Below are 14,554 nucleotides of genomic sequence, written 5' to 3' on the forward strand. Positions count from 1 at the left end.
GAGAAGTTTTTAATAAGCCTCAGTCCACACAGAACTAAGAACTTAAATAATGTAACCAATTATGAAGTCTTTACAAAAGAATTAAGGATTTAGTACACGACAGCAGCATACATATTGTACTCAACCAGAATGTGTTTGCAGTAGCGGTGGGAAATGCATGTCTGCTCTTAATTGCTAGGTGCCGCTATAATAGTTCCCACATTATTTAAAGGTTCAATAAGTGATTTTTGAAAAACACACCAAAATACACTTGTAACCAAACAGCAGTAAGGTGAGTATACACTCATGATGGGGGAGGAGAGGGAGCTCAGTGCACAAGACATTAGCAGAACAACTATAGAAAGAGAGAGATGGCAGAGAAAATAGAAAAGAGGAAAAGGCCAGGGGAATATAACTTTAAAAAGAAGGGTTACAATCAGGCAAGAGGTAAGGCCCAGGTTAATATCAGAGAAGCTTTAGAATGCTTGAGAGAGCTTAAGGAGCAGGAAGGCCTGAAAACAGTCGAGGTTGCTTTATTTCTTCTTAATACGCGAGTAACGTTGGTATTGCTGTGTTTCACAGAAATAACATATGCTGTCTTTTGCTTGAATAGACTCATGTGTCATCTTCGCTTGGTTGTTCATTTGCATTATTATTATTATTTATTATTATTATTATTATTATTATTATTATTATAAGCCAGAAACATCTAAACCTTCTCAACCGCCCGTTTCAAGCATTGTGTGTTTGAAAAGTGAGATAACATACTCCTAATATATGTTTTTTCTTTTGGTTTTCCTTTTAGGGATATTATAATCCCTTAATCTTGTCACATTTGTAATATATTAGTTTCTTGAACTATCATGTTATGTAGGGAACTGTTCATGAAAACGGTGTTTGTTTTTTGCAATGAAAAGGAAGACTTTGCCATCGAAGTAGAGGAGCTAAATAATAATTAGACATTCGACCTGAATTATCATAGTAACACAAATTGCTTTCACTTATTGATGACATCATAACCTCGGGAAAATGTAAAGGTACACCCATGTAACTTTTGGTGCTCAAGTGCAGGGAGTTTCAACCTTTCAGGACATGCGCCCCCCTACGTTTATCTAAATTCACTCATGGCTAGTGTGTCAGGGCACGGGAAAACCCCTTAACTGTTGAAAGGACAAGATATGCAGCAGGCATTCAAACATTTTTTATTACAAATATAGGACTGACCTGAAAGAAAATGCTATATCTACTGTAAATGCAGGTACACTCGCTTACTCGATCTCTCACAATACTCTACTCTGAACAATATCAATGAAAACATGTGTTTACGTTGCTAAGAGTGGTTGCTACTGTAGGTGTGTTGTGTAATGATACATAGAACTGGTGGGTGAAGCAGTCATATCCGTGTTTTATCGTGAATAAAAAACAGCCATTGACCAATGAGAATCAAGGACTGGAACTAACCGTTATATAATACATAATATGCTGCATGTAGTGTGCAAAACCGTGTCTACACTGGACGTTGTGTCACGCCTTGCCGCAACAGCTTGAGGATGTCTACACTGGACATGATAAAATTACGTTGCAAATCCATTTATTCTTTGTGTTAAAAGTAGCTCAGACGCTTTGGAGTATGTCAGAAATAGAACGAAGCATCAGTTTACTGTCTGTGATTTTGTGTGTTGCATCGTGCCACTCACATCCGGTGTAGACGGTATTAGTTAAACTGAAACATTAAAAATATAAGTCTCCTGATCCTATTGGTCCAAGAGATTGGGAGTTCTGATTGGTTCTCCCCTACTAATTGATGATTAGCTAGAGTATAAAAGAATGCTGTGCATTATTTGGGGGAGGCACTCTCTGGGAGATACTCTCAGGAGTGGCTCATTGTTGTGTTTCTGCTTACACATGTAGCTTGATATTCTGTTGTAGTTATTTGGTTTATTTATTTGTTTTCCATTTATTATCCCTAGACTTCTGTTTATTATTATTGATTGTGGTATTTGTTTAATTTAATAAAACCTTTGCATTAATTAAACGCTGTTGTCCGATCCCTCTTTTATGTTGCGGCTTAAAACAAGCAGTTCGTAACATTTTACCGAATTTAGATTGATGGCTGAGCTTGTTTTTCAGTAATTTTAACCGTTTGTATTTTGTAGCCGGAGCTACTTCTCTATGTTTATGTATATGACGAATCACATAGGTACTGGGGTACTCCGCAGCGGCTGGCTTAAAATAGTCTGAATATGAACACTTATTATAGGCGTGATTTAAGATAAGAAAAAAACATGGTTTGGAAGATGGATTCATGATGTACTCACTCATTATATACATTTGGAAAATTTTGAAAAAAAAAGTTGCATAGTGTATCTTTAATCAGAATACAAAAACAGAATTCAGTTGTCCAAAGCAACTTACAATTTAGGACTAAATTAAGCAAGTCATCGTGAAGACGCAAAAACAACGCAAGAAGTGCTCAAAATACGAAGTTCAGGCATTGTTCAGAGTAGCATAATAGCATAAGCTCGATAAGGGAGGATTAAAGGAAAAGGAAAGATTTTTTTATTTTTTATTATGAGGTTAAGTGCTCACGGAAGAGATGGGTTTTCAGCTGTCTTTTGAATGTTGAAAGTTGAAAACTGAAACTAATGAAAAAATAAAACTAATTTAAAGAACCAAACAAAGTAACAACGTTCTCTTTCAAACATTCGCTCGGTATCTCACTATGGGATATAGACAACTCCCATATTGCAGGTATGCTGTATGAAGCAGGCATGTCAACCAACTCAGTGATGTATGCAACATAAACAACTAATAAACGAGTGTTGTTGTTTTTTTGTTTTTTTTACACACTTGGGACGGAATGAGCCAGTGATGGCTCAGTGACATCCAGTCTACAAAATCGGACAAATGTGTGAGGCGAAGCCCAACATATTTTCTGAACTGAAACGCTCTTATACAGTGCCCATGAGGCAGCCAAACCTCTGGTAGAATGAGCCCTCCTTCCGGAGGACAGAGACCCATGCCATTATAACCTAATATAATAGCTTCCACCACCCAGTGGGACAGGCACTGATGCGAAATAGGTTTCCCTTTATGAGAATCAGCCCATGAAACAAATAACTCATTACTCTTCCTTAGTGCTTTCGTTCTGTCCACAGTGACAACGCACATCCTCTGACGAGGAAAAAGGCTGCGGATGGAAAGCCAGTAAATCCACCTGTTTACAGGTGAGAGCTGACCTGCTAACTTTAGGCACAAACGCTGGATTCGTTTTGAGAGTTACTCTCGAGTAATCCATAGCGAACTGCATACAGAAGTCATGAACCGATAACACGTGAAGTTCACACCCCACACGATTAGTTTCCGTGCCAGACTGTGAAGCAGATGGGAACGTGTGCCTCCTTGGCGATTTATGTATGCCACCACCATTGTGTTGTCTGATCTGATGAAAATGTGGTGGTTCCTTAGGAACCGCACAAAATGTTTCAGTACCAGAAACACTGTTAACAGTTCCAGGAAGTTTATGTGTGCATTTTGTAGCGAGACAGGCCATTTCCCCTTCGCTATCCTTCCCTCACACACTGCACCCCAACCTGTGAGCGACGCATCCATTGTAACCACCTTTCTCAGAGAAACTGCTCCCAGCAGAGTCCTTGACCCGAGAAAAGAGTGATCTCTCCACTGACGGATGCAGAGTGACGTCACTGCGGTTGAGGTGGCGTTTTGGACACAAGCCACACAGTGGACTTGACAGTGGACTTGGACACAGTGGAATGACTGAAACTGTCGAGGCCATCAGCCCCAGAAGAAGCTAGCTCTGCAGCTCTGATCTGGACAATTTTGTTTTTGTGTGTGTTTTTCTTTTCAAACATTGCTGTGCCCTCGACCCACTGCCTGGATGCACAGGGAACATGTTTATTATTTTCCTGTTATCTGGGCAAACATTAAACTTTGCTGAAATTAAACATCTCGCTTTGGTCTACACTCAAAGTGTTTTGTTTGCTCTGCTAAACTATAATTACTAAAACTAAAACTGAAACTAAATAAAATAAAAACTAAACTAAAACTAACAATACCATTAATGAAACTAACTAAAACTAAACTTAAATTTAAAGCAAAATTGAAAACGATATATATATAAAAAAAAAAACTAATTTAAAAAAGCAAAACTATAATAACCTTGCGATGCAACACTGGCTGATTGTGCAAGAGACAATTCCGTCAAGTGTCCCGACTCCCAAAACGCAATAATTTAGTAAAGCAATGTAGTGATGTTAAGTGCATTACACCAGGGTTTCTCAACCGGTGGGTCGCGACAATAAGTGGGCTTCACAATAGGCTCATTGCAATAGACTACGTTTACATGCAACAAAATAATCCGTTAGTAAGCGCATTGGCGGCTCAATCGGACTAAAAAGCCTTAATGTAAACACCTAATCATATAAACGCGCACAGATTGAAACAAAAGTTGTGCATGTAAACATAGCCAGTCCTCCAACGAATCTGATTTTCGAATGTCGTACTTCATTATTGCCGTGGCTGCTAACGCTGTATTTCAACTATCCTATCAAAATAATTTATTATTTCCGCGAAAGGCTCTTATTGGACAAGGTCCTACTCTATTTACATAATGTTACACACACTAGCACTACCTGCTATGCCAGACCTTATTATTAAATTATACACAGCCACGGCCTGTTAGCTTGACAAAATGCATCCGTTTTTTAAAAGAAAAAAAGCAGAAGATTCGGAAACTCCTTCAACTTCAAAGGCAGCAAAATGTAAACAACGCAAGTACAACCCGGACTATATTAAATATGGATTTACTTCGTCGGATGAAAAACCACAGTGTGTCGAGTGTGGTGAGGTCTTGGCAAATGAGTCCATGAAGCCATCCAAACTTGAACATCACCTACAGACTAAACATCCAACATGTGTGGGTAAACCTGTGGATTACTTTGTACGAAAGCGAGACCTACTTAAAAGACAGCAAAGTAGTATTGTGTCGCTCACAATAGCTTCAAAAAGCAGCCTGAAGGCAAGTTATCTGGAAGCTGGCCATATCACCCGTGCTAATAAATCGTTTAATATTGGTGAAGAGCTAGTTATCCCATGTGCAGTTGACATGTGCCGCGAGGTACTAGGGGAAAGTGCTGCTAGCAAAATAAAAGAAATCCCACTCTCCAACGACACTGTCTCCAGACAGATTATAGACATGAGTGATGATATTGAAACGCAACTTTTGGATCGAGTGCGAGCAAGCCCCTTGTTTGCCATTCAAATCGATGAATCAACAGATATTTCAAAGATGGCATTATTGCTTGCATTTGTACACTACAACTGGGAAGGTGCAACACATGAGGATCTACTGATGTGTAATGAGCTCTCGACACGGACGACAGCAGATGAGTGTTTCAATTGCCTTGATGGCTATTTCACAAAGAATGGTCTGGTTTGGAATAATTGCGTAGGCATTTGCACGGATGGCGCGGCCGCAATGACTGGCAAACATAGTGGTGTTGAGAAAAATTTTGGACAGAGCACCTGAGGCGACGTGGGTTCACTGCTTTTTACACCGTGAAAGCCTTGCAGCCAAAGAAATGTCAGTGCCCTTAAATGAGGTGATGGACATTGCTGTCAAAACAATTAATTTAGTGAAGAACAGTGCTCTCAGTTCCCGCTTGTTTTCAATTTTGTGCGACCAGCTGGAATCAGACCACCGCCAGTTGTTATATCATAGTGAAATTAGGTGGCTCTCGCGAGGAAAAGCTCTTAATCGTCTTTTCGAATGCGCAAGCAGGTGCACACATTTCTGGAGGAGTCTCCACTGGCAAAGCATTATACGGAGCCTGAATTTCTCAGGAAACTGGCATACATGTCCGATATCTTTGACCAGCTAAACCTATCCTTTCAGGGGAGAAACAACAGTGTTTTCTTGATGGCTGACAAAATTGAAGCATTCAAACGGAAGTTGGTATTGTGGGAGAAGAGAGTGCAGGAGAAATTTTTTTGACATGTTTCCTAACCTCACTGATGTTCTGCAGGAATTCCCTCACATCAGCACCGACATGCAGAGAATTGTCCGGGAACACCTGACCAGATTAACACAAAAATTCTCTGATTATTTTCCCAACGACCGAAGAGTTGGGAATGCGTGGATTCGCGATCCTTTTTCGGTAGACCCAAGTGATGTGGATGTTGTACTCCCCATTAATTTGCAAACACAGTTAGTGGAACTTGCATCTGACGGAAGCCTGCAGCTTGCTTTTCGCAAAACAGACCTGAGCTCCTTCTGGATTCAAACCAGACACGAATATCCTGAACTCGCAGAACGTGCAACGAAGTTTCTCTTGCCATTTAGCACTACCTATCTTTGCGAGTCAGGATTTTCAACAGTGACTGCAACGAAAACAAAAAGCAGGAATAGGCTGACAACAGCTAGTTTGTGTGCGACACTACGAGTCGCAATTTCCCAAATTCCACCGCGTCTGGATATGATTATTTCAGAGCGTCAGTCTCAAGTGTCACATTAACGTGAGAAAAAAAAACAGTTTGCCTCAGTCTGTCTATTGAAAATGTTTCTGTGTTTTGTGAAATTAATTATAATAAACATATAGGCCTACGGAGTAGTAGCCTATAGATCTAAGAGGCATTTCAGTTATTGAATTATTTCCAGCCTTAGTGGAAAGGACTAAGGAGTATGACTGGCATACAAAAAAAAGTGGGTCGCAGTAGGCAAAAGGTTGAGAAACCCTGCATTACACTACCTGGCTCAAAATCATATAAATAAGCCACAGAAGGTTTGGGATTCTGTTCTGTGGAGCGATGAAACAAAACTGGAATTATTCGGCTCAGCGGTATGTCTGGACGAAGAAGAATTAAGCATATGCTGAGAAGAACACTCTGCCTAAAGTTAAGCATGGTGTTGGCACGGTGATGCCCTGGGGTTGCTTTGCATCCTCTGGCACTGGAAACCTGCAGAGTGTGGAAGGGAAGATTCATTTTTGTATATTACAGAACCCTAGGAGAAAACATCATGCCGTCAGTGAGTAAGCTGAAGCTTGGGTGTCATTGGATCTTCCAACAGGACAATGATCCCAAGCATACCTCAAATTCCACCAAAATTTGGTTGCAGAAGTCGTCTTGGAATATTCTACAGTGGCCATTACAGTCACTTGACTTGAACCCCATGGAAAATCTCTGGTGGGATTTGAAGAGGTTGGTTGCAGAAGTCGTCTTGGAATATTCTACAGTGGCCATTACAGTCACTTGACTTGAACCCCATAGAAAATCTCTGGTGGAATTTGAAGAGGGCGGTTGCAGCACGCAAACCCAAGAATATTCCTGAACTGGAGGCCATTGCTCATGAGAAATGGACTAAGATTCCTCAGAAATGCTGCCAGAAGCTGGTGTCTGGTTATACATCTCGTTTGCTAGAGTACTACAGTTGCTTGCCATGAAAGGGTTGAATAATTTTGAGACTGCAGAAGTCATTAAAAGTTGCATTTTCAGTTGAATTTGAGGAAACCACTTGAAACACTTGTTGTGTTGAGCTATTTCAATTACTTTTGTTTGATTTGTTCATTGCAAACAGCTGAAAGTCTGTAAAATTTGCCAACAAACCTGATTTGCAATGGGGGTTGAATAATTTTGATTACAACTGTATTTATTTTATTATATTTTTATTATTTAAAAAAAAAAACTTGCTACGTGTACTGTGCTAGACTAACTGGGACTTGTCACAGCACTTACATATTGTTGCCCTATTGTTGATTTGATTGCTTCTATTGTTATCATTTGTAAGTCGCTTTGGATAAAAGCGTCTGCTAAATGATTAAATATAAATGTAAATACACACACACCTTTTTATAGTACAATGACCTCTTACATGTAAAAAGATGAGGGAAACTTTGATTTCTAAATTCATGACCCCTTTAAATTATGATAGCAAATTTCTTTATCACATTGTGCAGCCGCGCAGAAAAAAAGGTTTCATAGAAAGAAAGAATGATGTGTGCCAAATCAGTTGCTGTAGGAATACTTAAATGGTTGTAGATCAAATAGCTCAATGCGAGAGGCAATGCAAACGCAAAGACGTGAAATAAAACGTCATTGTGTTTTAACCCTCTGGGGTCTGAGGTGTTTTCTGGGCCCTGGAGGTGTTCTAACATGCTCTGACATTTGTGCTTATTTCTGTTACTTGTGACATTTTCATGGCTAAAGTCTGATTACACTGTATTCAGCACAAACTCTGCTACAATAATACGTCAGCAGCATGTATGTAAAAGTTTGTAGTTTTGAGATAATGACATTCATGCGTGGTTTGTGAAAAAACAAAAATTGTCACTGAAATAAGGCCATAAAACCCATACTATTTGTTTACAAGACTTTTGAAAATTGTATCACTTAGTCTAGAGTTTTTGCTTTAAAACGATGTGAAAAACATCCTGCCATGAACATATTGATTTAAAATTTGTAAAATTTGTAAGACATGTTTTGTGTAAGAAAGCTGTATGCGATGAGGCGTGAATCATCATGAATATTGAGGTGTTTCACACCTGGGAAGACAAATACCCTCCCCTAATGGCCCTATCAGGTGGGACTGAGAGGGAACTACAAAACAAAGGAGGAGGAGAGATTTAAAAAAGGATGGCTTTTTGATTTTTTTAATTTATTTACAACACAACAATAGTCCTAAGATACAAAAGACAAAAAGGCACATTCTTGAGCACACTGATCTAAACAGAGAGACGTGAAGTCACACACCTTTGTGCCCATTTCCAAGGTGTTTGCTTCATTTTACCATGTTCATGTACAGAGACGCATGTGAATGTTCAAGTCAGCAGGGCTCATCAGTGTCATCTGGTCCCTGTATTATATATATATATATATATATAAAAAGAAAAGACAACTGTGAACATGCTGATATCATGAGAAACTATAGGGCTGCACGATTTGGGGAATAAAATCTAATTGTGATTTTCTGGTTAAAATCGCGATTTAAAATTAAAGTTAATTAAAATTTAAAAAAAAATAATAAAATAATAATAATTATATATATACACGTGGATGACATTTTCCCATTCAAAACGGCAATTTTCGCCGAAAAGCGACTAGTTTGCAGGTATGATATATATATATAAAATATGAACACCAGGTTTGTTGTGCCTTTTAGGCATATACTTGTAGGGCTGCATAAAATAATAATTTTTACTTTACAGAAATGCAGGCGGCCTATAACGATAAATCAATAAAAAGGAACACTTCAGTACACTACACTAGAGAAACATATATGGATTATCATATGTTACTTCAAATGTTATCATTTGTTTTGACATTATGAAATGAGATTGGAGTAAAAACAGGTAGCCTAATGTTTGGCACGTTTTGCTTTCAAATGCACAGGGCTATAATGTGGCCCTCAAAAGCTACTAGGGCAATCTAGTGACCCAAAATTACAGTGCTTTCCATTATTGTTACCACATTATAAACATCTACGTTTGAACAGATATCCACGAACACAGTATTTAACAGTAAACAAGGGTCTAAACATTATAATATTCATCATGTTAGTGTAAACGTATACTAGCCTACTTTTATTTCATGCTGTGTTTTATATTATCAAGCTTAAAACATCCTTGTGTCGTACATGTATATTTATTTAACACTGAAAGGTTGCCTACCTGTCTATAGTTCATATTTCAATATGTTTCCATCCATTTCAGTCTGACACCAGAGGGTTGTTCCATAAAACATGATTAGAATACAAGCCAGGCTCATTTTGGTTAGTCAGACTTATTGTCGGTGGATTCTGTTTCATAAAGCAAACTTAAAATAGTTCAAACTCAGTTACCCTGGCAACTTATGCTGGGAAACTAGCCTGGTCCAGGGCAGGCTAACTGTCATGCTAAGCCTCAGTTGTTACACAGATCCTCTAACACTGACCGACAAGAACACAATGATATTACTACTGATACTCTCTCATACCATTATTGGACTTTATTAACCACTATTACTCCAAAAATAAATACACAGTATACAGAAAATCAACTTAAATAAGGCTACAATGATAAATTAGACTATATATATATATATATATATATATATATATATATATATATATATATATATATATATATATATATTGTCTAATTTATCTATATATATATATATATATTTATTATGTACTTTATTATGTCTTTCAATTCAAACACATTTAACACAATTATAAAATTTGACAGTTCCTTTAAAGACATTTCCCCCCAATAAATATTCCTTATTTTTCCTTCTACTTTTGTCTTTTGTGATAATACCCACCTAAAAAACACATGATTAGAACAATAACCAAAAAGTACATAGTTAGACACTTTTACATATGATTTAAGGGGGAAAAGACAAAAAAAACAATAAATAAATATTAATAAAAATTTAACATTCACATATTTATGTCAAACTCTTATAATGACACATAATTCCTAATAGTTATTCAAGTATTATTATTTGAATAATCAAATATTCAACATTAAATAAGTAAATAAAAAAGTAACAAATAACTAGAAATAAAAGGGAAGGAGGGTTATATAAAAATGTAGTTAATGTAGGCTAATATATATTCCTTTATTTTATGGAATATTCTTTGATTTTAGAGTTGCACATATCTTTTCAAAATGTATACATTTGCTCTTAATTTCATGTTATCCTCTCCATAATGTACTTTAGAAACTAAATCTACCCATTTAAAACTGGGGATTCTGGCTTTCTCCAAAAAAATATTGCATTAAAAGCTGTAATTCTCAGCATTCTAAATAAGTTTACATCATCTTTATTAAGTAGCATAGGTCATATACCCAAAACTATATTTTGTATATTTATATATTTAGTTTCTTTAAAAAAATCTTCCCTGAATTAGGCTACTTCTGTTCACTGAAGTACTTCTGTTCGCTAGAAGTTTACGGCAACTTATCCAACTTCCTAAAGATAAATTATTATAATTAGAAGATATTTCTAGTGTTATAAAATATCGCATATTAATTTTCCAAGCAAAATGTATATTTTAGTCAGAATTATTGCGCTCCTATTTGGCGCGCATGCGCGCTCGTTCAATATGAAGATTAGCAGCAAAATGGATACATTTGCATGACTTTCTAATATTTACAGATGGAGAATATAACTGTAAAATGTAAGTTTTGCACTGAAAAAAAAAAAAAGTGTCACAAACGCACAAAACAGCACAAAATATACGCTGTTTGATGGTGGATCGATTTGATCCACGATCGACCTCTAGGGCTGCTTCAGAAACGCGTGCACACGCAATTATCTAGACTAGATAAACCTGGATCAAATTAGTGAGATTGCGTGAACTTCAATTACCTTTTATGGAACCACTTTAGCCCCAACTTATTTGTTAGGCTCATTCAAGTCCGGTTTTGGAGTTTAATCCCCGCTTTTCTAAGTGTCTTTTATGGAACAACCCTCGGTTCAACTAGTACAATGTGAAGTGTATGCAACAATAACATGCTAACTATTATAAGTGATAATGCATTTCTTACCTTAAAAATCGTATCTTCAAATCGCATTCTTCTTCTGAGGTAAATCCAGTGTAAACTCACAGTGTGTCTTCCAAACTCGATTAAAAGTAGTGGTATGATGAAGTCTGATGCTTTGTTTTGAGGGCGTTTACAGGTTCACGTTCCTTCATGTGGACTATTTGCATGTGAATCACTCGTACGCGCATGTGTGGTCACATTAGAGGTAATGAGCAGGCGCTTGAGAAACTGTGCATCTCGTTACTTTCATACGGATTACTTAGAGAATATTTGTTTTTGATATGATTTACATCTAAAAATAGACACTTCAAGCTTTCTAAAAACATATCTCAAGTATGGGTGGCAAGTATTCGCTGAGATAGTTCATTTTCTGTCACGTTTCAGAAGGAACTTCACACAGAGAGACGGCAGAACACGCATCATGTTTATTTTCTTTATTTTATGAAAAGCAGAACATTTTGTTTTTATTATGAGTTTGTTATTTATTATGTACACAAATAAAAGTAGATATTTAACAGTTTTGAATGATGTATAAAACTTGCCTGTATGACAAAAATAGACTGAGTTATTTGAGTGTCTTTTGCACTGATAAGAAAAAAAGCGAGGTGATCACGCTGGTGCGACCGCCGACCCCAGGGGGTTAATGCTGTCCTCCGCCAATAACTAACCATACAAAATCACATTATGTTTGTCTCAAACCATCAAACGTGGGAACATTGTTGTGACCATTTTAGTCACAGTCTGGAGCCCTGCTAAAAGAAATACAACATCAGAATGAAAGTGAAGCATTTTGCCTGTACTCACACTCTCCATGAAACTGGGCTTGAATCCATCTGGTTGGCGTCTCATGTCAAGGTGCTCTCTATGACGCATCATATCTTCCTCACGTCTACGTCTCTCTTCTTCATGCCTAAGCATATATAAATCAAATTCAGTTAAACTGCACATGCTCAGATCGACCATCTGGTACACCAAAATGTGAATATTTCAGCGAGTAAAGCACAAAGCTTTGCTTAAAAAATAAAATAAAATATGTTAGCAATTAAATGTTACATCAGAACCAGGGAAACATTTAAATTCATGCCAAATGAGAAAGGTACACAAGCCCATATATTTAAGCCGTCTGCTAGCCTTGTATCCGTTTTCTGTTTTCACTCGATTTTCCACAAATTTAACATTACATGAGTTATTCCACTGGACATGGAATCTCGTTTATTTTCTCAGATCTTCACTCATGTTTTACCCATTTTTGCAGGGGAATATAAACATTTCTTCCTTTCGTTTAATTTTAATTAAAAAAACCTTTTTACTTGCACGTCAAATTCTATTTAACACATTTTGTGCATGTCAGAATTGGTAAGGCACGTCAAGTTTATTTGTAAAGCACATTTCATACACACTGGTAATTTAGTTTGGCTTTCTCTGGCAGCGCAACATCAAACAGCCTTAATGTCTTTTGCGCCTGCTTCAGACCTTTTACAAGAAGTTGCTTTGGAACATCGGGAGAAGACATTAGATGAGATGGTCTCTGTCCTGCTCATCTCCCACATCCCTATCAAAGTGCAGAGCGGTATATATGACAACACATTTATCTTTTTTGGGGGGAAATCTAATGAATGTTTTTCATTTTATTTTTTATATTTAACTTGCTTATATTATTTAGATTAACATTATTTACTGACATTTATTTCAGTGTTTTACAGCCTATAGTGCGTTTCACTGACGAAAGTGCTAAACACAACACACACGTTTTGTGGAAATGGATGAAAATGGACGAAATGGATGTTTAAGCCATGTTTAAGCCAATTATTTTTATATAACAAAATGTATTACCACCCGGTGGTAAAAAAAAACACTGTCACAAAACCTACCCCATGATGCTTTGCACAAATTATGGGAGTAACTTCCTTTAAACTGTAAACAATCAGTTACAGCCAACAACTTTTAGAGTTGTTTTTTTTCTGAGTGACACACAAAAAGTAAAGACTCATAACTCCAAAACTGTGGTGATAGCATAAAGTAATCAAAAGTTACAGCATTTGGAACCAATCAGGGCTCCAGACTAACTTTTTTTATTAGGAGCGCTGTAGCCCCTGACTTAAAATTTTAGGAGCGCAAGCAGAAAATTTAGGGTCACACCTTAAATCACCTTGCAATGCAATTATTCATATTTTCCCCCCACATAACTGTATTACTTACTGACAAATGCTTTGATAATAAATAGATTTAACGTACAGAAATTACAATGTGCAGTTTTATTTTAAGTTAGCAGGGCTCCAGACTAACATTTGAGGGCAGAAGCACTAAGTTCTACAGAAAGTATTTGGTAGCACTGTGGGATGACAAAGCACTGAGCTTAATTTGAGGTGTATAGATAGTTAACTTTAATTATTATCATTCATAATGTCTTAATATTAATTCAAAAGCAAAATGAGTGACAAAATAGCTATTAGGGAGTGAAAATAGCCAATAAGCGTCGTCTATGTTTACAATGGTAATTTAATCTTTTTTTATTTTTTTTATTTTGAGTTTTCCTACTTCTTGAAACTTTTAGTTTTATAAATAGGGACAATCTTTAAAGGATGAACATAAAATGATTTGGTCAACACATTAAAAATAACATTTAAATATTATAGTTTTCAAGTGCTGGAAAAAGATATGTGTAGGCTACTGTTATAACCATAGTTACAGTTAGTGTTACTACATTAAATCCATGGTGAATGTTGCTGATCTGTGGACCTAAAGTCTTCTATAACTTGTTCGTTCATGGCACATGTTTCTCCTGGTTTCCACGTCAGTGCTGTTTGATCTGATATGGTTTATAACAGAATTCTGCGTCGAATCTGAATGTTTCTCACTGGATCTCGCAGCAATGTTATTAATTCTGTCGCGAACTCAATGGATTTCTTCACTGGATCTCAACGATGTAACGGTGTTGCGTGATCAAGATCCGCCCGCGACTGGCGAGAGAAGCTCTGCGCTGTCTATTATTGGTTCGAACTATTAAACGGTCTGTGAAGCAGAAATGA

General features: G+C 37.0%; 1 protein-coding gene across 2 annotated transcripts in view; it reads right to left on the reverse strand.

Moving 5' to 3' along the window:
* pspc1 (paraspeckle component 1) overlaps positions 1-14,554 on the reverse strand; it is a 55,919-nt gene that overhangs the window by 4,337 nt on the left and 37,028 nt on the right. The window contains exons 6-7 of one of the 2 annotated variants that reach the window (XM_084107176.1): positions 12,330-12,435; positions 2-6,071 (exon numbers count right to left, since the gene is read on the reverse strand). In XM_084107176.1, coding sequence (XP_083963302.1) covers positions 5,940-6,071; positions 12,330-12,435 — 238 coding nt within the window. In that variant the 3' untranslated portion in view covers positions 2-5,939. Of the gene's footprint in view, position 1; positions 6,072-12,329; positions 12,436-14,554 lie in introns of those variants that run through there. The other variant, XM_084107175.1, reaches the window with a different exon arrangement.

This window comes from Abramis brama (assembly GCF_963993115.1).
Source record: "Abramis brama genome assembly, chromosome: 2".
Lineage (NCBI taxonomy): Eukaryota > Metazoa > Chordata > Actinopteri > Cypriniformes > Leuciscidae > Abramis > Abramis brama.